General features: G+C 36.7%; 3 protein-coding genes and 1 long non-coding RNA gene across 5 annotated transcripts; 3 read left to right on the top strand and 1 right to left on the bottom strand.

The window, feature by feature from the left end:
* Nucleotides 1–51: 51 nt before the first annotated feature.
* On the top strand, nt 52–15,203 carry LOC106164198 (uncharacterized). Of its 2 annotated transcripts, none has more exons than XM_086994554.1 (13): nt 52–368; nt 1,885–2,104; nt 3,520–3,743; nt 3,980–4,130; nt 4,406–4,721; nt 5,002–5,227; nt 5,527–5,656; nt 6,029–6,178; nt 6,510–6,668; nt 7,069–7,208; nt 7,639–7,787; nt 8,346–8,486; nt 14,666–15,203. In XM_086994554.1, exons 2-13 carry the CDS (start codon nt 1,897–1,899, stop codon nt 14,730–14,732), a joined length of 2,061 nt encoding a protein of 686 aa, XP_086850680.1. In that variant the 5' UTR covers nt 52–368; nt 1,885–1,896; the 3' UTR covers nt 14,733–15,203. The 2 variants fall into 2 exon arrangements, with proteins under 2 accessions (XP_086850680.1, XP_086850679.1); XM_086994553.1 differs by lacking the exon at nt 14,666–15,203 and adding an exon at nt 8,943–9,450 and having other exon boundaries at nt 53–368.
* Nucleotides 10,971–13,370, top strand: LOC106175985 (uncharacterized). The gene is made up of 5 exons (XM_013558186.2): nt 10,971–11,465; nt 11,725–11,851; nt 12,330–12,406; nt 12,806–12,868; nt 13,136–13,370. The coding sequence occupies exons 1-5, from the start codon at nt 11,417–11,419 to the stop codon at nt 13,162–13,164; spliced, it is 345 nt and encodes a 114-aa protein (XP_013413640.2). The 5' UTR covers nt 10,971–11,416; the 3' UTR covers nt 13,165–13,370.
* Nucleotides 15,204–16,195: 992 nt separating the features above from the next.
* Nucleotides 16,196–18,426, top strand: LOC147760548 (uncharacterized). The gene is made up of 5 exons (XM_086994555.1): nt 16,196–16,507; nt 16,778–16,904; nt 17,383–17,459; nt 17,859–17,921; nt 18,207–18,426. The coding sequence occupies exons 1-5, from the start codon at nt 16,459–16,461 to the stop codon at nt 18,233–18,235; spliced, it is 345 nt and encodes a 114-aa protein (XP_086850681.1). The 5' UTR covers nt 16,196–16,458; the 3' UTR covers nt 18,236–18,426.
* Nucleotides 18,427–21,737: 3,311 nt separating this feature from the next.
* Nucleotides 21,738–26,199, bottom strand: LOC147760547 (uncharacterized). The gene is made up of 2 exons (XR_015330795.1): nt 25,897–26,199; nt 21,738–24,788 (listed from the first exon to the last, which is right to left on the bottom strand). It is a non-coding gene; the product is annotated as an uncharacterized LOC147760547 (long non-coding RNA).
* Nucleotides 26,200–27,258: the final 1,059 nt, after the last annotated feature.

Below are 27,258 nucleotides of genomic sequence, written 5' to 3'. Positions count from 1 at the left end.
TGCATATCATGTTCACCAGTTTGTGAGGGGATCGGGGATGTCTTCATGGTCGGGAACGCTCAGAAAGTTTCTGAAAATCTCTAAAATTTGTATGACAGAGGCACCATGTACAATTGCCGTTAGGCCTATTATACACGTGTCTTCGCTGACTATATGATAACTGAACGAATTTTTGGTTAGAAATACACGATCAGTTTGCCAGTGCGACAGACATGGTTTTTCGCTAGGGTTGTTCAGGCACCGTTGCTTTTCATCAAAAGTTACGTTGGTCGATTTTTACCGAGGAAGGCCCATGAAAAGAGTCAAGGCGTGCTCAACATAACTGTGTGCCTACCATCAGCTGCGAATTACGAGGAGAAAGTGAACAGGTAATCACGTATACGGGTATGTATAATTACTCACACGGGCGTGATTTGTGGGATATTAGCGTCTGAAACTGAACGGAAGAGAGAAAAAGAGAGAAAGAGGCTAAGAAAGAAGACGGAGACTGAGTCAGCGAACATGGTGGTAGGTCTACCGGTGATGGGACGAGACAGTTTTTGCATGGCAAAGGCGTTTGTGTCCATATTTTTAGTGGGGAGGGTCAATGCAATGAGCACTGTTCAACAAGCTAGCAATGTGTTCGAAAACAGTTAGGCTATCTCAAGCACTCAAACATCCTTTCAACTTTACCAAGTTGACGAATGTTTTCATGTAAAAACAGTTCCATCCTTTTGATATAAATACCAAATTGGCATTGTTCTGAAAAATACCAAACATTGTGTTCATGGAAGATAATTCCCATCTTTTTGGTCAGTGTAAATAAAAAGGGAAGTCTTTATAACTAAAGACACAATTTTCTTTTATACTCAGATTACTGCCTTATTTATACCTACATACAAGATGTAAGTCGGAAAACAAAGGCATACAGGGTACAAGGCGTAGGTCTGTTTTTTGTTTTTGTTTGTTTGTTTGTTTGTTTGTTTGTTTTTCTTTTCCGAACACTTTCACTGGACACAGCACAGAAAAGTGCAGGAAAAAAATCAGAGAAAATATGTGAATATGAAGGAGAAAAAGGAATTCCCTGTGGCCTTTGTAGAGGGAAATATTGGGTTTTGTCTAACGCAGCCTGAGGTCTTTTTACTGTCACGATTCTCCTTCCTTTTAGAATCATCATTTTTTATTACGACACTGTAACTTACATTCCTATAAGTCTTTGCTACAGGGTATATGATTTACGAATTTTTAACGTATGTTTGGGGCGTCTCATGCACCTATTTCTATGTGGGGGGAAAAATGGGCTCATTTTCAATGAAATTATATATTATCCAAATCCGCGGGGACTCCCGGATAACGATTTCAGGAGCATCATTTTGAGAAATGGGAGAAGTTAAACACGTTAATTTCCAAATGCAGATTTGATTCGCGCGACGTTGAAACAAGCCGTTGTTTAGATTTATAAAATGCAGCAGAACATTGGTTATTTCGAGTTTTTATCAATCTGTTCGTCAATTCTTTAGTCCTTCAGTTACTTAAATATGCGTCGGGATATTGGTTATAAATGTTATTTATTCACCAATATCTTCATTATTTCATTCTGGTACCCAACCTTGGTCATTTACACTTGCGGTCCTCGAAAAACTATAAGCCCGCATCAAAATTTAACTTGTTCAGAGATGTAATCTGCACTAAATGGCAAAATGTCCTAAGAAACCGCAGGTAAAATTTGCATTAATCTGATAGGACTACTGGTACATGTATCAACTTGCCGATGAATCAGATACCAAATCTGCTACGAAGTGGTAAATTGCATTGAACCGGCGATGATTTAAACACTGTACCTTGTGGATTACGTGTGCACACAGTTATTAACAAGCTGAAATTTCGATTCTGTTTACATTTCAGATATTTAAAAAGATGCATTCGGCTTTATATTTAATTCTCCTGGCTTCTTGGAACATCCTGGGTGTCGCCGTGGCCGACAAAGATTCAGAGACGATACGGCAACTCCAAGGCACAGTGGCAGCCTTGGGAAGGCAACTTATCATGCAGCAGCTGTTTGTTGAGGAAAGAATACGGTCTGAGGGGAGTTCGGGGATAAAACAGATCAGACTTCAGACGGACGGTGAGTTTTTATACACTTACCCCAACAATGGCGGATTTAGAGGGGGTGGGGGTCAGGGGGACCCTGACCCTCCCCCCCCCCCCCCCCACCTTCGATTTCTGTCTTGAAAATAGACTTTTGACTAGCTGAATCATAGTTCTAAACCGTACCAAATGGCACCGTTCGCCCTCTAAAATACCAAAATTTTAGAACCCCTCGGCAAGAGGAGGGGGGGAGTAGATCGGCTTCGCATGCACGGATCCCCACTTCAAATAATCCTGGATCCGCCCCTGGAATGTGACGTGACTCTCCCCTGTAAATAAACTTGTTCACTAGAGAAAATTTTTTTCGCAAGTTAATTGGTCTGATCGGTGGTTTGTTTGTTATTTCGGTGAGTTATGATGTGAAAAGGCAAAATACAGGAGAGTTTAAATCAGAGCCAGTAGAGAAATTTACGCAAAACGTTATCGATGCTGGGTGCCCTTATAAACGACTGAAGTCAGCTTTAATAGAATCATTGAACATATTATGTGGCGAATTAAGGTTTAATTAACCACTTTCTGTTTCCATAAAACCCGTATCAGCAAGAGAATCATTTGTACAATGTAGGGGCTGCGCAAAACTTAATTGTTAGTAAAGACAAACCAATGTCAAATTTACAATATCAAAAACCATTCCCCGTTGATTTCTCTAAGAGACCAGTAAACGGGCGGTTTAATTTTGGCTTGATAATTGGTTAAATGTATTGTTCGGTTCAATACCAAACGTTTAATGATGTGATTCATCTGTATTTCAGTGTCAAAAGTTTAACGACATGGCGTACATTTATATTTCTGTAGGCCCGTATACATTGTGAGTAGCGGTAATTGCGTAACCTTTCGGTCACCAATTCGGCATCGTATATTAGGACTCCTAGCAAAAAGCGATTCTTCTTTATATCAATAATGTTAAACCAAAAACATTATCCATAACATAAAATTGAATTACAGTGACTGAGATCTTTTTGCGTCTCGAGTATGGCATTAATTTTTTCTCCTTTTTTCACAAATTTTGGTATGGTCACCATGCTGTCGTGACCGTCTCTCTATATCTATCTCTCTTTCTCTCTCTCTCTCTCCCCTCCCTCTCCCTCTCTCTCTCTCTCTCCCCTCCCTCTCCCTCTCTCTCTCTCTCTCTCCCCTCCCTCTCCCTCTCTCTCTCTCTCGTCACTACCAGGAGTAGAATTATTACTCATAAGTGCCAATCCATGTTTAATTATTACAAAAAAAATCATCTGCAGCGCAGCCAAGCAGGTCTGTAAGTTGTAAATTCATTCTTCTTATTTCTCTTTTATTTCTCTTCTCTTTTTTCTTCTTCTGCCTTTTAACAAAGGGGCAATTTCCGACGCAGGCTCCGTTAGGTCCAAACTTTTCAAGCTTAAAAGTTTGTCTCTCCAGGCACGCGGCCGTACCACTCCACGACGTACACCGGTAACAGCGCCGTCAGTATTCATAACCATGCTAACTACGACCGCACCATAGGGATGGGAGAGTTCGTCGCCGTCTTGAACGGGGTGGAGTTCCGGACCAGACATAACGATTACAAGTTCGTCATGCCATGCCGGAGAAGCAAAGATTTTCACTGCACGGAGGATATCCCTTTCCCTGATGTGCCATCAGAGGTACTGTTGGCATCGTTTTCTGATAATATTTATTAATTTATTAATATTATCTACCAAGAATTTTAATGTCAGTTCAAATGTGCAAAATTATAATGGACGCAGTACAGAAGCCTTAGTCCTATCAATGTATTATTTTACCTTTATTTCTCTGTCACTTCATTTATTCTTTTGTGTGTCATTTTTTTTCATTCTTTGTGTATATATCTTTGTGTATATATCAATCTGTTTTAATTCAGGTAACGGATAAAGCCACGGTGCAGGAACAGATAGCGGAGATGAAGGAGTGGTTCAAAGCCTGGAAAAATCAAGACGAATCTCACAGAGATTACACTAAATACTTCAAACCCAACCTTTGTTACTTAGAAGGAGCCTGGATGAAAAGTTCAGGTAACAAAGATAATATTATTTTATAAAAAAAAGTTTTTGATTCTGTCATTTCATGAATTTCCATAAGGCATCGTTAAGTATTTGAATATGAATTAAATCCTTAAGCATTTAAAAAATTCTCTGGAAAATATTTCCATAGGTTATTGCATACTATATCCAATCAGTGGCGAAATTAGTTCACTAGGTTACATGTAGCATTTATTCAATTAGATCAATTTTAACTGGTTCCATAAACATCTGAAAGTGTTTTCATTTTCTGAAACATGCTCCTTTAGCATCTCTGGAAGAATCCTTCGACAGTGACCGCCACTTTTTGGACGCCACGGACTGGTTTGACCTGCACGAGAAGGCTCGCTTCAGCGCGTTTTCTGGTCGCAAGGACAACCTTGAGAACTTTGCCTATCTTCCCGTCATCATTTCCGGTCTCATCAACGGCACGATTCCTGAGCTTGCGCAGTGGAACTACCGGATATTATGTCATCCTCTGAAGCAGGACATACCGTTCAGCCACTTCCGGACCGTGGACGACCTTCATTCCAGAATGGCCTACAAATCCAACATGGCTGAACTAACCGAGTCACGAAGGGCAAGGTAGGCTTGGATACATTTTTCAATAACTCGATTTAACATTGAATTTTTAGAGCAATATTTTTTTAATGTCAAACTTATTTTTCTAGCTTTGTGATTGTTATAATGATTTTCCCATCATTTGAAAATTTGTTTGGATATCCGATTTGAGTGATAAGAAATTCTTGCTGTGAAGTGATGGCAGTGCTGCGACTTTCTCGTTTTGGAGAATCAAAGTTAAGGATAGGCTCAATTTTTATATTCGTACATCTTTTTTCAGATGACATTTCCTTAATATCTTCAGATTCCAGCTTAACCCAGAAAACAAAGAAAACTGGGGCGAAGAGCACGTGTATGCTCACAGCTTTCTAGATGACCTGATGGAACAGGTGCCCGGAAAAGACAATTACGTCGCAAACTTGACGGACAACATCTTTGGTGACACGGCCTTAATTTTAGACCAGGGCGAAAGAGACAACGACGTCTTGAATGCCGGTTACTATCATCGCTGGTTTAAAGTGGCGAAAAAGGTTTGTTACGTTATATTTGGGATTGACGATATTTATTTACGATCTTGTTTTTATTCTTCTCTACTAAAATGCATAAGCTACTCTTGAAGTGTACGTCTTGCTCTTTGGGTTTTGAACTTTCCTTAGAAAGGGTTGGAACGTTAGGCGAGACCAAGTTTGGTTGCGACATGACATCAAGGTCGATCAAGATGTATGCGTTCACCATTAAAAGCATTTAAAATGTGTCTCTCTGGTAGAATTATAGGGGTTTAAACCAAAATAAATAATAAAAAATACTAACAAACATTTTCTTCTCGCAGGGCGCAAACGGCCTCAAGAAGTTACATCGAGGTTTCTCGGATCAAAACATTTTCATGGCTATGACGTCACAGGAGAAGGTGGCCGGCCTAGGGATTGAAGAATGCCCTAAAAAGCGATCCAAGAAGCAAGGTTAGCTGTGAATTATATTTTTCGTACATTATGAGAAGGATTGTTAATAACTACGGCGATTTGTGCAACTTTGAAGTTGTTATTCAGATTAAGATTCTTTTGCTTTTATGCTTTTATTTGCTTTAACTAGCAAACGATACCACTATCTATATAATTATTGCATGAGAGAGTAAATTTGCGTTTATATTTTTCGAACACCCGGCAAATACACACACCTGTAGGTGTAAGACATTCGTCATATACAATGGCAGGTTTTTTTACACACCACCAATACCGTCACCACAAGTCTCAGATACCATGTAGTGTTATTATCAAACTTACAAGACCCCCCCCCCCCGAGCTCTGGCCACAAAAATCTGATTTCTGTTGCAGTATGCGAGAGAGTAGAACAGAAGTGGACCTATGCTATCCCCCTGGAGATCGTGTATTCAACGCCTCTGAGTTCCTGGAACCCTTACAACCTGCACTTCAAAGGAGACGCCAAGTCCGACCTTGGGAAGACTGTGAGAGAGGGGCCAAACGGTAAGAACCGTGGATTTAGAGAGGTGTCTGGTGGATTTTGGGCAGACCTTGTATTAAAAGCTGTGAACCAATTCATATCAAGTATACTGAAAGGCTGAAACTTCAGATATGACTCCATTTCAAATGACCGTTGCGCCGTGAAGACCGCAAGTTCCGCTTTTTCTTTGTGTATATAGACTACGCTTTTAAAGAACATATATGCACATTATTTTTATCAAAAGAGATATTTATGCCCCCCAAAGTTTGCAATAGTACATTTTAATACATGTAGCTACATCTGTACCACCAATTAACTATATTAATTTCATTTTCCCTCCTCCCCCTTCAAAAGGATCTGTCCGTAATGGAAAGAAGGAAGCCAACTTGGCATTTGATGGTACCAACGATGCCTTATACTACCATACACCGGTGGAAATGTTCTTTACCAACGGGGACAAGGACGCTGCAGACACCGTGAGATATGGAGGCGTTGGAGTCTTGGACAGACAAGGTACAGTGATGATAAAAGCTAAAGTTACGCGTAAAAGTCTTCTTTTTACGTACCAGTGTTTTTTTCTTGTAATATTTGAAGGTTAAATGTTACACCATGAGAAACATTCGCGTCGGAGTCCTGGACAGACAAGGTACAGTAATGATAAGAATTACAGTTACACTTTATTAATTGAGATGATTGAAACGCCGTGAGATATCTGGTCTGTAGGTCCTGGGCACACAATGTACTGTAGTATAAGTAGGCCTACATGTATTATTATAACCACAGTAGAGTTAATATTAAGGTGCTTTTTTTTTCATTAAAAAAAAGTACAGTCAAAACGCGCCATCGATATTATGTCATTAGGTACTGTTACCTATCTATCTATCTATCTATCTATCTATATTACGTGTTCTAGGGGAAGTGAGATCACTAGACGCATCTGGTTTCCGAATTGAACTTAACATAGATGGTGTTGGTGAAATTCGTCAACGATGGCCCATAATGCCCGTGTCGGTAGAGGGCAGCACCATCATGAAGGAAATTGAAGCTCTGAAGGTATGACAAAGGGTACTCTTTCTATCTTTGTCTTATTGAAACATTTAATTTTTTCGGAAGAATGATAAAAGTGAATACGCTGTATATATGTACCTTTTGTATGCATTTTTAAAATTTGGTTCTTTAATTAATACTGAATAATAACACTTGCATCCCACGTGTTGTAGCCCATTCAGAATAGTGGAAAAACAGATCCACTGGCACAGATCAAATATGGCCGACCCACTTGAATTCTTGTTCCGTAATCCCCGCGGGGAATCTATTCAGTGTCTAATCGGGAATTAAGAGCCAAGCCTTTTTAGTGGGTCGCCATATTTGATCCGCGGCTATGTTATTCCGCTGTTCTGAATGCATTCTTAGAGTTTAGTTATACGTGCACATGCGCACACACAGTTATCTCGAATATCACTCAAAACATTTCCACCCTCAGGACATGGTCATGGAGCAGCGGAAATACATCGACTTGTATCGCCAGAAGCCTCTAGCCGCCCTGGATGGCGACAATTCTACCTTTCAACGGGACATAGTGCTGGAGACGACGGCCGCCACGGAGGATCCGCCTGGATATCATTCCCACATGTTAATGACCTTTTATCATTCGTCCATTTAATTAATATGAATAACTCCTATACTGGAACTTACAATGTACATTTAGCAGCTGACAGACTTTGTGGTATGAACCTGAGAACTTTCACGAGGTAAATGCTGTCGGTCAGTTGCTAAATATACAAGTTCCACATAGCGGGGTTTTTCATATTTATTATTCTTATTCAAACAATATTCACTCATTTATTCGATCATTCATTTATCATTCATCACGTATTTGTTTATTAATTAATTAGATACTTTATTTGGAATCTATAACCTAAAAATTGGATTGATTTTATTTTCACTGATTTAATTATTCTACCGTGGAATCGTAGAGCCAATGTTACGCATACACAGTCACGTTCCATTCTATCCATGTTGATCCAACGCGCAGCCCTACCCGCTTATCTTTTTTAGTAAAACTGAGGTTTCTGCGATGCCATAGTAAGTAAAATGCACTACAGGAAAGTAATTGACGCTGTTGCTTTTCTTTTTCCAGTAGGATAGAAAATATAATTGATAAAATACAAAATTGATAATTTTTTTCAGAGTTCGACTGACACCAGACCAAGTCAAAGCATTGAAAGATGAGGGGCAAAAAGTCAAAGTCACGACGTCAACCGACATGGGACATTTTCACGAACTGTTGGTTAAATACGTCAACCGTTGTAACTGTTTTCTTATTGTTAAGTAAGTATCGGTAGTTGTAAAATGTGGAATGCTAGTATTTTTCATACAGAAACTCTTTTTGTCAGCTTACTGTCCTAACCAAGATATTATTTTGCTCATGCCTTGTACTAACTAATCTATAACTTCTTCCCGTGGCGGCAGTTGTTTTGTCGCTTATCTATCACTGGCTAGGTGTGACAGTATTTTTGAACTTGTATTTAGCCTGTTCTCCATGTGTCAGGTGAGAAAGTGTCATAAAATTGTTATAACTGTGTTAGTTATGACAGCTGTGTTAGAACTAATTAATATCTTGTTCTCATTGTGTTAGGGATGACAGTTGTGTTAGAACTAATTTATATCTTGTTCTCGTTGTGTTAGTTGTGACAGCTGTGTTAGAACTAATTAATATCGTGTTCTCGTTGTGTTAGGTGTGACAGCTGTGTTAGAACTTATTTATAATTGTTCTTATTGTGTTAGGTGTGACCAGACCAGGGGTCACTGTCGGGATGGACACACGGCAACCCTTACACCAACAACTAAATAACAGAGAGATTGGAGAGGTTTTCTTCCGGGAAAATAAACCTGTCAAAAATATTTCCAATATCTTGACCAAAGACCAAATATAATCAGTTATAGATGGCACAGGGAGGAATTATTGATATTTCCATTTGTTATTTGTCAAAATAGTAGTCGACTTAATCAGTTACTCAGTAACTGTAACTTATTAATTTTATGACGCTTAATTAGCTTTAGCTGCGTTTTTGACATCTTTTCACTAGCAAATGAAATTCCGTGACAGAAGAAGAATGTAATGTGAGGAAAATTCTACACGTGGACATGAAGGATTTAGAACTGCATTGCAGTTAGTTTAATACAGTTACCATAGTCATCTTGGACCAATTAGGTTGTTGTATTTTCTTCTTCAGGTTTGCAGTGTACGTGGAAAACAGATTTTTCATTATCTTGAATAAAATCTGCAAAAACTGTGTCAGGGTTTCTTTCATTTTTCATTTATCCTTTTTTTTTTCTTTTTTTGCTTCTTACAGCTTGTCCACGGGTTATGGCACACATTTTGTGAAATGTTATTTCTTTAACTGTTTTTTCCAATTACTGTTGATTTATTTCCTTATTGGTGAACACTATATAGTATAATACAGTACACATACTATAATAGGGCAAGTCTTGATTATATATATATATATATATATATATATATATATATATATATATATATATATATATATATATATATAGTGAATAAAATGTGTGCGTCACTCACGTGACTGGGTTGTTCTTTTTTAATGGAATGGCCCCATTTTGCTCTTGAATTTGTCATCGTCATTAGCTGAATATACACTTAAAAATTTGAAACTGAGCGCCCGAGTGGAGCCAACAAGAGCGTCCGCAGGTGGAGGTATAAATTGTCCTCATCTGTTTCACCTCCCACCTTCCATCGCCACCACCGTTTCTTCTGTACAGCTTTTCTGGTGTTTGCTGCTGGAGGACTCCAATTCTCTGGTTGTTCACTTTGCATCGGTAGAGTCGGGACCGGTTTCTTCCTCCACCATTTATTATAACGTCGACGAGGTTCTGGAGTCTTCAATCATTTATTCACCACTTAATTTTCATACAATTTTACCCATATTTATACTCTAATTTTCCGTACTGATCACGCGTGTAATTATGTTCTTTTTATTGTTTATGGCGTGATTTCCAGAAAATTTCCATTGTTATGTTTACTTTACCATAGAGCATTCCCTTATTAGGTAATGTCTAAGAACCTTGTTTTCAACTAAACTCATCCAAAATACTATTTGCATTACTCATACGTGAATCATGTCCAAAACTTAGTTATCATGTGATAAACAGTTGATCAAAATTAAAATCTGTTATGAAATTGACCAATCACATTAAATGTTATTGACTTGGACCTTTTCCATCTTCTTCTGACACTAAAAACATGTTCTACACTTGTTGACACTCGATGAAGCTTAATTTGCACTCAATATCACTCTAACTTTTCATCTATTTGATTTCCCTTTTATTACTAATTGTAATGAGTGTAAGGGTAAGTAATTAACTTTACAACAATACAAACCCAGGGGTCTTCGGAGTTAGAATGACACCCCTGGGCAAAGGGGGAGGGGGCGGAAAGGTTGAACCTTCTCCATTGTAAATGTCCCGATTTCGTGAGTTGAAATCCTCATTGTTTATTTTACAGATTTAATGAACTGGGGATTAAAAAAAGATAAATGCCGCGATGCGAACCGACTGAAGCTGGGCACGCTTCAATGGAAAAACAAGCTTTCAAGAAAAAATGGAGGAAATAGTGTCATTATATACACTCGATGATTCAAGGGTAACTAGAGGATTCAAATAGGGAAGGAACTAATGTCGGTGAAATTACAGTGCTGTTTCGGTTTTTAATGTCCGAATTAAAGATACCCTCGATAAACGTATTGGGCGTGAATTGCCGTATGACCACGAAATTATATGTATATTATCTCATTAGAAACGAATGAAAGCTTGAATTTTAAATGATGAAAGTTAGATATAACATCATTCGAATTAATGCTCAGCATTTTCCCGTTTTAACTGTTATTATATTCAATTGGATTCATCACTTTATGTCAATTGTAATTATGTTGTAGAGGGGCTCTCTATTAGTTTCTCCGTATGGCAAAATACTTTAAGAAAGAGGTCCCGGGTGCGTCGGTATTTCCTAGTCACTTCATTAGACTACTACATTTGGGGCTATTATACGCTTGATTGAGAGTAATATACCGGTATTCAGTGGCTTAAACGGGTAATCTCCAAATAATTTTATGCCTTGCCCCATTAAAGGAACACGTGTACAGTTTATATAGCGGGACATAGAATAGAGAGCCAGTTACATTGACAGCCGTCAGAAAGGAGACAAGTACCCACGTTGGTAGAATACCTGGTTGAACATGAAGTTCTTAGTTGTCGTCATTTGCGTGGTTGGTGCTGTGTGCGCAGGTATAGTAAGAGCATACTTGTACTACCGAAAATTAAAAAAAAGGAAAAAAATTTTTTTGAAGTTTTAGCCAAAAAAATTCACAATTGCGAAGAAATATTTTTGTTCTTCAAAGCAATATCTGTCCATGGCTTTATTAGTTTTTTGGTCGAATTTTCACACACTATAAACACCTGAAAACACAAGTTCCCATTCTGCAGTCACATCGACATCGGTACTTTTTTTATTTTTAGAATTTTGTGTATTTTAAATCGTTTGCAGGACAGTGCCCCAAAACGTGTAAGGAGAAAGAGGCAGAATTTGACGCTTCACCTAAAAAGCCTGGCATGGAACGGCCAATCTGTACCCCTGAGGGCACGTTTGACAAGAAGCAGTACCTTGGGGCTGGGTGAGTTGAGAGATTTTCACGCCTAATATTATTTATAGTTGTTAATATGGTAGGAGAGGCAGAAATTATTTGCTTGGTTCATTAATTGTTTGGTGTTGGTGGCGGAGAGACAGTCACCCCCAGTTGTTGGAGCATGAACACCTTGACGACCGAGCGGCGCAATAGATTGAGAAAATGCTGAGATAGAGACTTGAGCGCGGTTAGCAATTATTGAAGGTGGGGTAAATACATGCACAAGGGCTCGATTACAGGTAAAAACGGACACATATATACTGCGTATACAAACTCACAAATACCCATGCACGCAAACACACGCAAGTACACGCACTCACACACGTGCATGCACACACCCTGTTCTCTTAACACAGTTTAGTAAAATAATCTGACATCCTTGTCAAAAAAAGTACAGTAAAACAGTGGGCGGCAAAGTATGGCAAGTTCCCGGGCAGTGGTGTAATCTAGCTTTGTATCGTTCCAGGAGTTATTGTGTAGACGAATGTGGGGTTGAACTGGCGGACTATGAATCGAAAGATAGATGGCTCCCTCACGACTGCTGTGAGTATATGCGTTTATGTTTTATAACTGAACCGTTAATATTTTTAAATAAGATCGTAAAGTCGGTTGACGACATGTTCGTAATCTCGAGCGGGGCTTGTTGCTTTACGGGACCTGCATTCCTCTGTCTTGGCTTAAGGTTAAACTTTCACCAACGATTAGTTTCATTGCAATTACTATTCCTTGGTGGCTTCGCCCAGCCCTAAAATTTAGAGTAGGCCGATGTGCGACATTTCTTTTAGAAAATCTTTATTTCCCAAAGTATCGTAGGTTAATCTGTCCAAAAGAAACATGACGTCATTGTGACGTCATTCACCGCTTTGGCGTTGCTCAGACGTCAACTTAACGTCGTGTTGTTGCTTCATGTGACTGACCGCAGTTTTTATCTTCTGATTCCAGCGTGCGCTCGTGACAAAGCCGATGCTGGTGTGTACACAAAGCATCCAGACTGCGATAGATATGGTAAGTCCATGACCATCTGTTCAGGGATACTTCAAAGCCAAAGTTTTTGCTGTTTATTGTGTTATTGAAACAAAATTTGGTAGTGTAACATCTGTGTCCGGTGTGTGAAACCAAGGGTTGTTGAGAATGTTTGCGTGTGGTAAAAATCTGTAGGTGTTTTGAAAAAAAAGTACAATGTTGTTTTTCGCCTTGACTTTAAATAACCGTATTTTAAATCTCTCTCTCTCTCTCTCTCAAGCTAATTTTAACCACTTTTTTAATTTGTAGGGGCTTACGCTGCTCGTCCGAAGGTCTAAAATGAGATGGAACACGCCAAAAATTACTTCTGAATCAATAGAACTCAGTGGAAACGAATGAGATCCAATTCTTCAAAAACTGCTGCTTAGATTTAAGTTTTAATGAATCAAATATTTATCAAATAAATGACCTATGATGTGAAAAACTTCGTTGGAGAATAGCAATAATAAAATGAATCTCGAGTAAAATAGTTGTCCATTCACTTTCATACTCTTACATCGAATAGGCAACTCTGCTTGATCTAGAATTTAACTTCTTGAGACACGCGTTAAAAACGCATTGTGTTGATCGTCAAACAGAAATGTGTTCAAAGATTTTTCCATAGTAAACAAATTTTACTTATCCTAGTTGCCTAATTAAATGATGTTTAGGTCTATTGCCCCAATAAAGTATAGTGTTTGCCAAACATAAAATATACAAATGAACAAAACATTAACACAAAGTTTTGAATTCCTCGCAATACAATAAGCAAAGGTCTTCAAAAGAATAAAAATTTTTTCACATTATAAATTTATATTATAATTTATATATTTTAAATTTTCGTCCACTTACATTAACCTTTTTCAAATTCATCTCAATAAAATCGACGTCATCTCTCTCTGATCAGTACACATTGTATACTTTTTCTATAAAACATTGAAAGGACAAAAACTTTGACAAGAAGTGTCACCCCCTAAATGAGAGTAATCAAAGTTATAATGCCTGGTCTACTTATAATGTGACTAATGAGTATAAACCCGCTGTACCATGGAACCGTATTGTTGGTCTTTTTGTGAAATTTGATGTTTATAAAATGATACAAGGAGCATATCATTCCACAGTCATTTTTCTCCTCCAAAGTATTGGTTCAGTAGGGGTGACGCTTCTATTGTCCAATGTGTGTATCTTGATACCAGTTTTTTCTTCTAATTTTTTTTAATTGTCAGAGTTGGCAGTGAATCAGGATATTCTTAAAATTCACCAAATTCATTTTTATGAAAATAAAAAAATTCTACATAAGTTCCATTTCCATAACATACTATAAGTTCCTGGCAACATTAACAACTAAATCTAGCTAGATATTACTTGACCTGTAAAACTGTCAATTTATTTGGCAAAACAGAGAATATTCTATGTCCGAAATAATTTCTAGGAGTGAAATATCACCGGCAAAATAGGGACCTCTTGTTTGGAATGAAATCCATTTCAAACACAACAGGTGATGTTTTTCCAGCCCTGCAGAGAATTTCTAAACTGGTTCCACTGTGTTAGGTGTGACAGCTGTGTAAGAACTCATTTATATCTTGTTTCCATTGTATAAGGTGTTACAGCTGTGTTAGAACTCATTTATATCTTGTTTTCATTGTGTTAGGTGTGACAGCTGTGTTAGAACTTATTTACATAGTGTTATCATTGTGTTAGGTGTGACAGCTGTGTTAGACCTAATTTATATCTTGTTCTTATTGTGTTAGTTGTGACAGCTGTGTTAGAACTCATTTATAATTGTTCTTATTGCGTTAGGTGTGACCAGACCAGGGGTCACTGTTGGGATGGACACACGGCAACCCTTACACCAACAACTAAATAACAGAGATTGCAGAAGTTTTCCTGCGGGAAAGTAAACCTATAAAAAATATTTCCATTATCTTGACCAAATACCAAATATAATCAGTTATAGATGGCACAGGGAGGAATTATTGATATTTTCATTTGTTATTTGTCAAAATAGTAGTCGACTTAATCAGTTACTCAGTAACTGTAACTTATTAATTTTATGACGCTTAATTAGCTTTAGCTGCGTTTTTGACATCTTTTCACTAGCAAATGAAATTCCGTGACAAAAGAAAATTGTAATGTGAGGAAAATTCTACACGTGGGCAGGAAAGCTTTAGAGATGCATTGCAGTTAGTTTAATACAGTTACCATAGTCATCTTGGGCCAATTAGGTTGATATATTTTCTTCATACTGATATGTTTGCAGTGTACGTGGATACAGATTTTTCATTATCTTGAATAAAATCTGCAGAAACGGTGTCAGTATTTCTTTCCTTTTTTTTTTTTTTTTTTTTTTTTTTTTTTTTTTTTTTTTTTTTGCTTCTTACAGCTTGTCCACGGGTTATGGCACATGTTTTTTAACTGTTTTTTATCTCTTTTCAATTACTGTTGATTTATTTCCATGTTGGTGTACATTACAGTATAAAACAGAACATATCATAGGACAAGTCTAGATTTTGCATATATATTTTATAAATAAAATGTATGCTTCACTCACGTGACTGGGTTGTTCCTTTTTTTAATGGGATGGCACCTTTTTTTGCTCCTGAACTTTTCATCGAGCTTACCTTTATATAAACTTATGAATTTGTAACTGAGTCCCAGTATGGACCGGAATAGACAAGAGCATCCGCAGGTGGAGATAAAATTGTCCTCATCTGCTTTATATTTCACCACCGCCATGATACAAAAACAGGGGTCCGCGGATCTAGAATGACACCCCTGGGCAAAGGGGGATGGGGCAAAAAGGTTTAACCTTCTTATTGTAAATGTCCCGATTTCCTAATTGATTATTTTATTGATTGAAGGAACTGAGGTTTTAAAAAAAGATAAATGCCGCGATGCGAACCAGCTGAAGCTAGACGCTTTACGAGAAAAACAAGCTTTCAAAAAAAAAAAAAAAAAAAAAGGGAAATATTACCATAGATATAGATTCGATGATTCAAGGGCTACTAAAGAAATCAAATAGGGTTGGAACTAATGTCGATCAAATTACAGTACTGTTTCGGTTTTTAATGTCCGAATTAAAGATACCCTCGATAAACGTATTGGGCGTGAATTACCGTATGACCACGAAATTATATAGATATTATCTCATTAGAAACGAATGAAAGCTTGAATTTTAAATGATGAAAGTTAGATATAACATCATTCGAATTAATGCTCAGCATTTTCCCGTTTTATCTGTTATTATATTCAATTGGATTCATCACTTTATGTAAATTGTAATTATGTTGTAGAGGGGCTCTCTATTAATTTCTCCGTCTGGCAAAATACTTTAGGAGTGAAGTCCCGGGTGCGTCGGTATTTCCTAATCACTTCATTAGACTACTACATTAGGGGCTATTATACGCTTGATTGAGAGTAATATATCGGTTTTCAGTGGCTTAAACGGGTAATCTCCAAATAATTTTATGCCGTGCCCCATTAAAGGAACACGTGTACAGTTTATATAGCGGGACATAGAATAGAGAACCAGTTACATTGACAGCCGTCAGAAAGGAGACAAGTACCCACTTTGGTAGAATACCTGGTTGAAGATGAAGTTTTTAGTTGTCGCCATTTGTGTGGTTGGTGCTGTATATGCAGGTATAGCAAGAGCATACTTGTGCAACCAAAACTGTACAAAAATATATTTGAAGTTTCAGCAAAGAAATTCAAAATTGCGAAGAAATACTTTTGTTCTTCAAGGCAATATCTGTCCATGGCTTTATGGGTTTTAGGCGAATTTTCACACACTATAAACACGTGCAAACACGAGTTAGCCATGATGCCCGCATGCTGCAGCATTGACTTCGGCGCTTTTTGATAGTGAGTAATCGCTTTTTTAATTTTTGTGCATTTTTAAATCGTTTGCAGGACAGTGTCCCAAAACGTGCAAGGAGGAGGAAGCAGATTTTGACGCTTCACCTCCTTTGGCTGGCCGGGAAAGGCCAATCTGTACCCCCGAGGGCACGTTTGACAAGAAGCAGTACATTGGGGCTGGGTGAGTTGAGAGATTTTCACGCGTAATATTATTTATAGTTGTTAATATGGTAGGAGAGGCAGAAATTATTTGCTCGGTTCATTAATTGATTGGTGTTGGTGGCGGAGCGACAGTCACGCCGAGTTGCTGTAGTAGGAATACCATGACGACCGAGCGGCGCGATAGATTGAGAAAATGCTGAGATAGAGACTTGAGCGCGGTTAGCAATTATTGAAGGTGGGGTAAATACACGCACAAGGGCTCGAATACAGGTACAAACGGACACATACACTGTGTATACAAACTCACAAATACACATACACGCAAACACACACGCAAGTACACGCACTCACACACGTACATGCACACACCCTGCTCTCTTAACACAGTTTAGTAAAATAATCTGCTACCCTAGTCTAGAAAAGTACAGTGAAACAGAGGGCGGCAAATTATGGCCAGTCCTCGGGCAGTGGGGTAATCTAGTTTTGTATCGTTCCAGGAGTTATTGTGCAGACGAATGTGGGGTTGAACTGGAGGACTATGATACGAAAGATAGATGGGTCCCTCACGACTGCTGTGAGTATATGCATTAATGTTTTATAACTGAACCGTTAATATTTTGAGATAAGATCGTAAAGTCGGTTGACTACATGTTCGTAATCTCGAGCGAGGCTTGTTGCTTTACGAGACCTGCATTCCTCTGGCTTGGCTTAAGTATAAACTGTCACAAACAATTAGTTTCATTGCGATTACTTTTCCTTGGTGGCTTCGCCCAGCCCTAAAATTGAGAGTAGGCCGATGTGCGATATATCTTTTAGGTAACCTTTATTTCCTAAAGTATCGTAGGTTAATCTGTCCAAAAGGAATATGACGTCATTGTGCCGTCATTCACCGCTTTGACGTTGCTCAGACGTCAACATAACGTCGTGTTGTTGCTTCATGTGACTGACCGCAGTTTTTATCTTCTGATTCCAGCGTGCGCTCGTGACAAAGCTGATGCTGGTGTGTACACAAAGCATCCAGACTGCGATAGATATGGTAAGTCCATGGCCATCTGTTCAGGGATACTTCAAAGCCAAAGTTTTTGCTGTTTATTGTGTTATTGAAACAAAATTTGGTTGTGTAACATCTGTGTCCGGTGTGGGAAACCAAGGGTTGTTGAGAATGTTTGCGTGTGGTAAAGATTTGTAGGTGTTTTGAAAAAAGTACAATGTTTGTTTTTCGCCTTGACTTTAAATAACCGTATTTTAAACCTCTCTCTCTCTCTCTCTCTCTCTCTCTCTCTCAAGCTCATTTTAACCTAACCACTTTTTTAATTTGTAGGGGCTTACGCTGCTCGTCCGAAGGTCTAAGATGAGATGGAACACGCCAAAAATTACTTCTGAATCAACAGCACTGAGTGGATACGAATGAAATCCAACTCTTCAAAAACTGCAACGTAGATTTAAGTTTTAATGAATCAAATATTTATCAAATAAATGACCTATGATGTGAAAAACTTCGTTGGAGAATAGCAATAATAAAATAAATCTCGAGGAAAATAGTTGTCCATTCACTTCCATACTCATACACCGAATAGGCAACTCTGCTTGATCTAGAATTTAAATTCTTGAAACACACACGTTAAAAACGCGTTGTCTTGATCGTCAAACGGAAATGTGTTCAAAGAATTTTTTCCATAGTTAACAACTTTCACTTATCCTAGTTGCCTAATTAAATGATGTTTTGGTCTATTGCCCTAATAAAGTATAGTGTTTGCCAAACATAAAATATACAAATGAACAAAACATTAACACAAAGTTTTGAATTCCTCGCAATACAATAAGCAAAGGTCTTCAAAAGAATGAATTTATTTTCACATATTTAATTTTCGTCCACTTACACTAATCTTTTTCAAATTCATCTCAATAAAATCGACGTCATCTTTCTCTGCTCAGTACACATTGTATGCTTTTTCTATAAAACATTGAAAGGATTGACTGGACAAAAACTATTTACACACACTGGACAATAGAAGTGTCACCCCCTGAATCAGAGTAATCAAAGTTATAATGCCTGGTCTACTTATAATGTGACTAATGAGTATAAAACCGTATTGTTGGTCTTTTTGTGAAATTTGATGTTTATAAAATGATACCAGGAGCATATCATTCCACAGTCATTTATCTCCTCCAAAGTATTGGTTCAGTAGGGGTGACACCTCTATTGTCCAATGTGTGTATCTTGATACCAGTTTTTTCTCCTAAATTTTTTTAAATTGTCAGAGTTGGCAGTGAATCAGGATATTCTTAAAATTCACCAAATGCATTTTTATGAAAATAAAAAAATTCTACATAAGTTCCATTTCCATAACATACAATAAGTTCCTGGCAACATTAACAACTAAATCTAGCTAGTTAATACTTGACCTGTAAAAATGTCAAATTATTTGGCAAAACAGAGAATATGCTATGTCTGAGATAATTTCTAGGAGTGAAATATCACCGGCAAAATAGGGACCTCTTGTTTGGAATGAAATCCATCTCAAGCACAACAGGTGATGTTTTTCCAGCCCTGCAGAGAATTTAGAACTGGTTCCACTGTGTTAGGTGTGACAGCTGTGTAAGAACTCATTTATATCTTGTTTCCATTGTATTAGGTGTGACAGCTGTGTAAGAACTCATTTATATCTTGTTTCCATTGTATTAGGTGTGACAGCTGTGTTAGAACTCATTTATATCTTGTATTCATTGTGTTTAGTGTGACAGCTGTGTTAGAACTCATTTATGTAGTGTTAGCATTGTGTTAGGTGTAACAGTTGTGTTAGAACTAATTTATATCTTGTTCTTATTGTGTTAGTTGTGACAGCTGTGTTAGAACTAATTTATAATTGTTCTTATTGCGTTAGGTGTGACCAGACCGGGGGTCACTGTTGGGATGGACACACGGCAACCCTTACACCAACAACTAAATAACTGAGAGATTGGAGAGGTTTTCTTCCGGGAAAATAAACCTGTCAAAAATATTTCCATTATCTTGACCAAATACCAAATATAATCAGTTATAGATGTCACAGGAAGGACATATTTACATTTTCATTTTCTTTTTTTTTTTTTTTTTTTTTTTGGTCAAAATATTAGTCGACTTTATCAATTACTCGGTAACGGTAACTTATTAATTTAATGACGCTTAATCAGTTTTGGCTGCGTTTTTGAAATATGCTTTGGCAGCTTTTCATTGGCAAATGAAATTCCTTGACAGAAGAAAAATGTAATGTGAGGAAAATTCTACACGTGGACATTAAGGGTTTAAAACTGCATTGTAGTTAGTTTAAGACAATTACCATAGTCATCTTGGACCAATTAGGTTGATATATTTTCTTCATACTGATAAGTTTGCAATGTACGTGACTTGAGGTCAAGGTCGAGGTAACACCTGACATACAAAAGAAAAGAGTCTCTCACATTGGTGTCTAATATTGTGAGAAATGTAGATGCCTGAGTTTTAAGGTCTTGCAGACATGTTCATGAATGTTTCTGGAAAGTAGTGGTAGGCATCACTGGTATAGATCATGAAAGGCAAGTGACATTTTCTAAGAACTTTAAATCTGGAGGCTTGGACTTACGCAAGTATATGCATGAAAATAGGTGGTTGAGCAGTTCTCTAGTGTAGCTATATAAAAGAGTGCTACTCAGCAATAGTCATTGTCAAAGACATAATTGGCCCCCTGAAGCTGTAACAGTCATATAGGTAATGGGCCTTTCTATACACTGTGCACTATTGTGACATCTCACTAGCTCCTACTGATTACAAAGCTATCATGGCCCAGAAACCTACCAAGGCTGATGACAGGACCATGTCCAGGTTTCTCGCAAGCAGCAATACAAAGAGCAAAACACAAACAATAACTTCAGCACCTAAAAGACCTCATTCGGAGGTGGCAAACTCCAGTGCAGAAGAATTGCAAATGCTCATGCATGAGCTGTCTGAAATAAAAAATGAGATTAAAGAAACTATTAGAAAAGAGGATTTAGAAATTACAGTAACAAGGGTGGTTGAAAGACTTCTTAATAACATGGTATCAGAAATGGATGCAAAATTTATGCAGAAATTCGACTGTCTAAAAATGGAATCTGAGACCCGTGCTGCAAAACTGCAAGATCAGGTGGATAGTCTTCAGATGGAAAATGAGCAGTTGAAAGAAGTCATGAGAAAGAAAGACCAAGAAATGAAAAAAATGAATGAACTGCTAAAACAAAATGATTACTACAGTAAAGAAACCATGCGCTCTTGCAATCATAATGAACAGTACTCAAGGAAAACTAATATAAGGGCCTTGAACATAATAGAAAAAAAGGAGGAAAACCTGAGAGAAATCTTTATTGATATGCTGCAAAAAGAAGCCAAACTGAATATTGAGCCTACTGATATCCAGGCAATACATCGCATACCCGGTAAACAAGGATCCCCAAGACCAGTGATCATAAAACTTAGAAACACAGATATCAAGAGAACAATCATGCGGAAAAAGAGAGAACTGAAATCTGGTGCACGTCTGTATGATGACATAACATTAAAAAACTTAACTCTCTTGAACAAACTAAAACAACATGAGCACGTTGAAAGTGCATGGTTCTTTAACTGCAATGTATACTGCCAGTTAAAAAATGGAAACAGAATAAAGGTAGACATATGTGATAATTTGGAGGAGAAACTGAAACAAAAGAAAAGGTCCAATTAGGAGAAAAAATGACTAATGTTTTGTTTTCTAATATGTAAAGCCTAGAGTGCCTAGATATAATGCAATGTAATTGCTTGGTTATCTTTATCACTTTATGTTTATAAACTTTCTTCTTCCATATTTTCTAGGTACACATGTAGATCCCAATTGTTACTACTTCTCATGCTTTACGATTAATAGAGAAATAATCATAAGGTTCTTCTTATCTTCCAATAAACCTTGTTTTTGGGAAGGAGAATAACCCACATAATGCTTTCACTGGTATGTACAGAATATCCTTTACATAGACCAATAAAGATAAGGTGAGTGCTGATCCCTAACATTCAAATATTAATGTTGTAAAAATATTTTTTGAATTGGTGCTCATCCTTAACATTATGCAAAATATTATCAATGTTACAATTTGATATTCTGTGGGATCATTAGGTACCTCAATTTTCAGAACATGCTGCAAGTACTGATACTCGAAATGTGTGGGATGATTGTATTTATGTTATCTTACTTTGTTTTTTGTTTTACGAACAAAATTTTTGTCTATGTGAGTGTGTGTCATGTGTATGAATGTGTGATGTATGCAAACCTCATAGGTGAGAGCATCCTGATCAAGCAATGTTTAGGGTCAAATGACATGTGGGTTAATGTATGTATGGGGTTGTATGTTTGTGAAGTGATGCATAATTGGAGCACTACACCAGATATGAATGAATATATTATCATGATATCTGCATGTATAACTGTGATGTGGACTTGCTTACTCTACAAAATATTTTACACCGATATAATGAGCCATATATTCCATAGATATACACAATCTATGGATGTCATCTGCGTACTGGATTACTTGAAAGTATTATAATTCACAAAATTGTTATTTAATCTATGAGTTTGCATATCGTTAGTTTGAATTGTAGGGGTCTTGGAGGTACTCAAAAGAGAAGAGACGTCCTGAACTATTTGAAACAACAGAAATACTCAATATATTGTATCCAAGATACCCACTTTACAGAGAGGGACAAATCAAAAGTACATTCCTTGTGGGGATATAAAACCCTTCTGAGCCCTGGCAAATCAAATTCAAGAGGTACGGCAATCCTTTTCAACAATAACTTTGAATTTAAAATAATGAGAACGTTGTTCGGAAAAGATGGAAATTATTTGATTATCGAAATTGAAGTTGAAAATAATTACTCTGTTTTACTTATTAATTTATATGGACCAAACAAAGATGACCCGGAATTTTTTGTTCACCTCGGAAATATCATAGAAGATTTTGAGGGTCACTTTGTGATAATGATGGGGGACTTTAACCTAGTTCAAGATAGTGATTTAGATTATTATAATTACAGACGTGTTAATAATCCCCAAGCAAGAGATGCTCTCTTACGGCTGAAAACTAAATTCAATTTGATAGACCCATGGAGAGCTCAACATGAACAGAGGAAACAATTCACTTGGTCCTCTAATAACCCTGTAAAAAGAGCTAGGCTTGACTTTTTCCTTATTTCTAACGAACTCATGAATCTTGTTGATCAAACTGAGATAACTTATGGATACCGAACAGACCACGCAATGATACATCTGAAACTTACTCTCTCTGAGCAGAAAAAAGGGAAAGGTTTCTGGAAAATGAATAACAGCCTTCTAAAAGATTTTGAGTATATAAGAGGAGTAAAGAAAATAATAGAGGATCTAAAATATCAATATTGTGCCAGTCCATATAACAAAGCAGAGTTATGTAAAATTAGTGACAATGATCTGGACTTTCTTGTGGATGAGCAAGCATTTTTTGAACAGATATTATTACAGGTTAGAGGCTATACCATTGCCTATAGTTCAGCAAAGAAAAAGGAGAAAAATATAAGAATGAAGACCCTGGCTGAAAAAATTAAGAAATTATATTCCATGTATACAGATAACCCCACATCGAATTTAGAAAACCAGCTCCAGACTCTGAAACTAGAGGAAGAAGAAATGAGACATGAACATATTAGAGGGGTCTATATAAGAACCAAAGTAAAATGGTCAGAGGAAGGGGAAAAACCAACTAAATATTTTTTATCCCTGGAAAAAAGAAATTTTGTAAATAAAACTGTAAAGAAAATTATAAGGGAGACAGGTCGTATTATTACCGATCAAGCAGAAATTTTGAAAGAAATCAGAGATTTCTATAACCATCTTTACTCGAAACAAGATAACTACTCTGAAATTTTTGATTGGAATAATATAATCGATAAAGACAAAATAAACATATTAGATGACAATACGGCTAGGCAATTAGAGGGAACAATTACTTATCAGGAAGCTCTAATAGCCTTAAAAAGTATGAAGAACAACAAATCACCTGGCCCCGACGGTTTTTCTGTCGAATTTTTTAAATTTTTCTGGAATGATATAGGAACGTTTCTTGTGAGATCATATAATAAGGGGTTTGCTAAAGGTCACTTGTCCATTACCCAGAAACAAGGGGTTATTTCAATTTTACCCAAAGGGGATAAACCACGGGAATTTTTAGAAAATTGGAGGCCGATATCTCTCTTAAACATCTCATATAAAATCCTCTCTGCTTGTATTTCAAATAGATTAAAAAAAGTTTTACATTTGCTTATACATGAAAATCAAACGGGATTTTTGAAAGGACGGTTCATTGGTGAGAATACTAGAATTGTTTATGATGTTTTGCAAATTACAAAAGATAAAAAAATCCCAGGAATGATACTCTCAGTAGATTTCCTTAAAGCATTTGATAGCATATCTTGGGATTTTATGAAAAAAACTCTCTCGTTTTTTAATTTTGGTGATGACTTTAAAAAATGGATAAATGTTCTATATAATGATCCTGAATTATGTGTAATACAAAATGGTATTTTCTCTAATTTCTTTAAAATTGGCAGAGGCTGCAGACAGGGAGACCCTGTATCACCCTACATTTTTAATTTATGTGTTGAGATCCTAGCTATTCTTATAAGACAAAACAATAACATAACAGGAATAAACTTGGGGAGGGTGGAAGTAAAACTATCTCAGTACGCAGATGACACAGTGCTTTTTTTAGATGGCTCAGAGAAAAGTTTAAAGAGTGCACTCGACTTACTGTTTCAGTTTTCCAAGTACTCGGGGCTTAAGCCCAATATTAGTAAGACTAAAGCCATATGGATTGGTTCAAAGGCCAACAGTAGAGAAATTATCTGTAAAGATAACAATCTTAAATGGACTAACAACCCTTTTAATATATTAGGTATAGTTTTCACAGCTGATTTAGAACAAATGAATGAGTTGAATTATACCAGCAAGCTTCAGCAAATAGAATTAGAAATGTATCGGTGGGGAAAAAGAAATATTACTACTTTAGGTAAGATTACTGTAGTGAAGTCTTTAATTATTTCAAAAATAACACACCTACTGCTCTCTCTTCCGAGCCCTACCAAAGAGTGGCTGCAAAATTTACAAAATATGCTATTCAAATTTATTTGGCACGGTAAAACAGAAAAAGTTGCCCGTAAAACACTTATTCAGGACTATAAACAGGGAGGTTGCCGTATGATACATTTAGAATCCTTTGTGAGGGCGCTAAAAATTTCCTGGATTCGCAGATTGATAACCTCTGATAAAATAACAAATAAACTTTTTGCTGAAGCCACTGGATCGGATGTTCAGAGATTGACTCAGTTTGGACCAACTTATGCAAAGGAAATATCTAAAATTCGCAATTCTTTTTGGAGAGAAATCTTAATATACTTTTCAGAATATTCAGAAAAAATGGCAAGTAATAGTCTCGATGTCATTCTCAGAACTCCAATCTGGTATAATCCTGCTGTATTATCAGATGGCAGAAGAATTTTTTATAAGAATTTGTATGACAAAGGTTTCCATATTATCCAAGATTTATTTAACAGCGAAGGGAAATTCCTATCATTTGACTATTTTGTAGAAGAGTTTGAAATTCAGATTCCTTTTACTCTGTATTATGGATTAAGGCAAGCAACCTTTGGTGCCTACCCTGTGCTTAGACTTCTGAATGCTAACGTTATGTTGCCATTACCGCAGATCTCTAACCCAGTTAAAACATTATGTAACGATAAAAAAGGATGTAGAAGCATATATGACATTTGCATAAAAAGTCTCGGTCAGAGACCAAAATGTGAAGAAAAATGGGAACAAGAGTTAGGTATCAAAATAGACTGGCAACTAACGTATACCAATGCCCTGGTTAAAGTTAAAGAAATAAGATTGAAATGGTTTAATTTCAGAATAATCCACAGAATTTTGGGTACCAAAGAGTTGCTGTTTAAATACCATATGATCGAGAATCCTCTTTGTAGTTTGTGCAACAAACAGGCTGAAACGATAAAGCATCTATTTATGGACTGTGAATTAGTGAAGCTTTTCTGGACAGAGGTTGAACTATGGTTAAGTCAAATTACAGGAAATGTCTTCAAAATACTGCCATCTGATCTCATTTTTGGAAGTAGTGATAAAGTTAAAAACCTTGTAATTCTTCATTCTAAATTTTTTATTTTCAAAAGTACTAAATTAAATTCTAGATTGCTACTTAAACCGGAACTTAAATCTACTTTAATGAGTATAGCAAATCAGAACATATAGTTATTGTTTCAGTTTGTATTTTTTACTTTTTATTACTTATTAGTTTACTTCTAATTATACATGTATATAAATCTGTATATATTTGTTTGTATATAAATAGGGTGTGCGTGCTAGTGTGTGTGAGGTTGGGTATGTGTGAGTGTGTGCAGGAGCCTTTATTTAAATAAAAATTAAAAAATTGTGATAAAAATAGATAAGTCACTCTGGTACACTTCAAATGTTATCAATTCCTTATCAACCTGAATGTTTAACGTACCATAAAAAATTTAATTAATATAACATAGTATATTTTCTCTTAAGTGTGAGAGTGGGAGTGACTGTAGTTTTCTTTTTTGTACTACATATATGCTGTATTTGTGAAGTATTGTGTCAATAAAAAAAAAAAAAAAAAAAAAAAAAAAAAAAAAAAAAGTTTGCAATGTACGTGGAAAACAGATTTTTCATTATCTTGAATAAAATCTGCAGAAACGGTGTCAGTATTTCTTAAATTTTTTTTTTATTTATCTTTTTTTTTTTTTTTTTTTTTTTTGCTTCTTAAAGCTTGTCCACGGGTTATGGCACATATTTTTTTTAACTGTTTTTATCTCTTTTCAATTACTGTTGATTTATTTCCATATTGGTGTACAGTAAACAGTACATATAAAAGGACAAGTCTAGATTATACATATATATTTTATAAATAAAATGGGTGCGTCACTCACGTGTCTGGGTTGTCCCATTTATAACGGAATGGCCCCTATTTGGGTCTTGAATTTTCAGCTCAATATATACTTAAAAATGTGCAACTGAGCGTCCGAGTGGAGTCGAAAGGTGGAGGTGTAAATTGTCCACATCCATTCCACCTCCCACCGCCATGATACAAACCCAGGGGTCCGGGGATCTAGAATGACACCCCTGGGCAAAGGGGGAGGGGGCGGAAAGGTTGATCCTTCTTCATTTTCAATGTCCCGATTTCGTGAGTAGAAATTATCAACGATTTTTTACAGATTTAACGAACTGGGGATTTATAAAAAAGATAAGAGCCGCGACGCCAACCGACTGAAGCTGGACACG

Source organism: Lingula anatina, chromosome 8 (assembly GCF_051362555.1).
Source record: "Lingula anatina isolate TDL-2025a chromosome 8, LinAna3.0, whole genome shotgun sequence".
Classification (NCBI taxonomy): domain Eukaryota; kingdom Metazoa; phylum Brachiopoda; class Lingulata; order Lingulida; family Lingulidae; genus Lingula; species Lingula anatina.
The sequence above is the reverse complement of the archived record's forward strand: the minus strand, read 5'-3'. Positions and strand labels throughout refer to the sequence as shown.

Excerpts from the sequence above, each read along its gene's own strand:
- LOC106175985 (XM_013558186.2), top strand. The coding sequence starts at position 11,417 with ATGAAGTTCTTAGTTGTCGTCATTTGCGTGGTTGGTGCTGTGTGCGCA. Across the intron at positions 11,852-12,329 it reads AAGCAGTACCTTGGGGCTGG|GAGTTATTGTGTAGACGAAT; the intron begins GTGAGTTGAGAG and ends GTATCGTTCCAG. Across the intron at positions 12,869-13,135 it reads TCCAGACTGCGATAGATATG|GGGCTTACGCTGCTCGTCCG; the intron begins GTAAGTCCATGA and ends TTTAATTTGTAG.
- LOC147760548 (XM_086994555.1), top strand. The coding sequence starts at position 16,459 with ATGAAGTTTTTAGTTGTCGCCATTTGTGTGGTTGGTGCTGTATATGCA. Across the intron at positions 16,905-17,382 it reads AAGCAGTACATTGGGGCTGG|GAGTTATTGTGCAGACGAAT; the intron begins GTGAGTTGAGAG and ends GTATCGTTCCAG. Across the intron at positions 17,922-18,206 it reads TCCAGACTGCGATAGATATG|GGGCTTACGCTGCTCGTCCG; the intron begins GTAAGTCCATGG and ends TTTAATTTGTAG.
- LOC106164198 (XM_086994554.1), top strand. The coding sequence starts at position 1,897 with ATGCATTCGGCTTTATATTTAATTCTCCTGGCTTCTTGGAACATCCTG. Across the intron at positions 3,744-3,979 it reads TCCCTGATGTGCCATCAGAG|GTAACGGATAAAGCCACGGT; the intron begins GTACTGTTGGCA and ends GTTTTAATTCAG. Across the intron at positions 6,669-7,068 it reads TGGAGTCTTGGACAGACAAG|GGGAAGTGAGATCACTAGAC; the intron begins GTACAGTGATGA and ends TACGTGTTCTAG.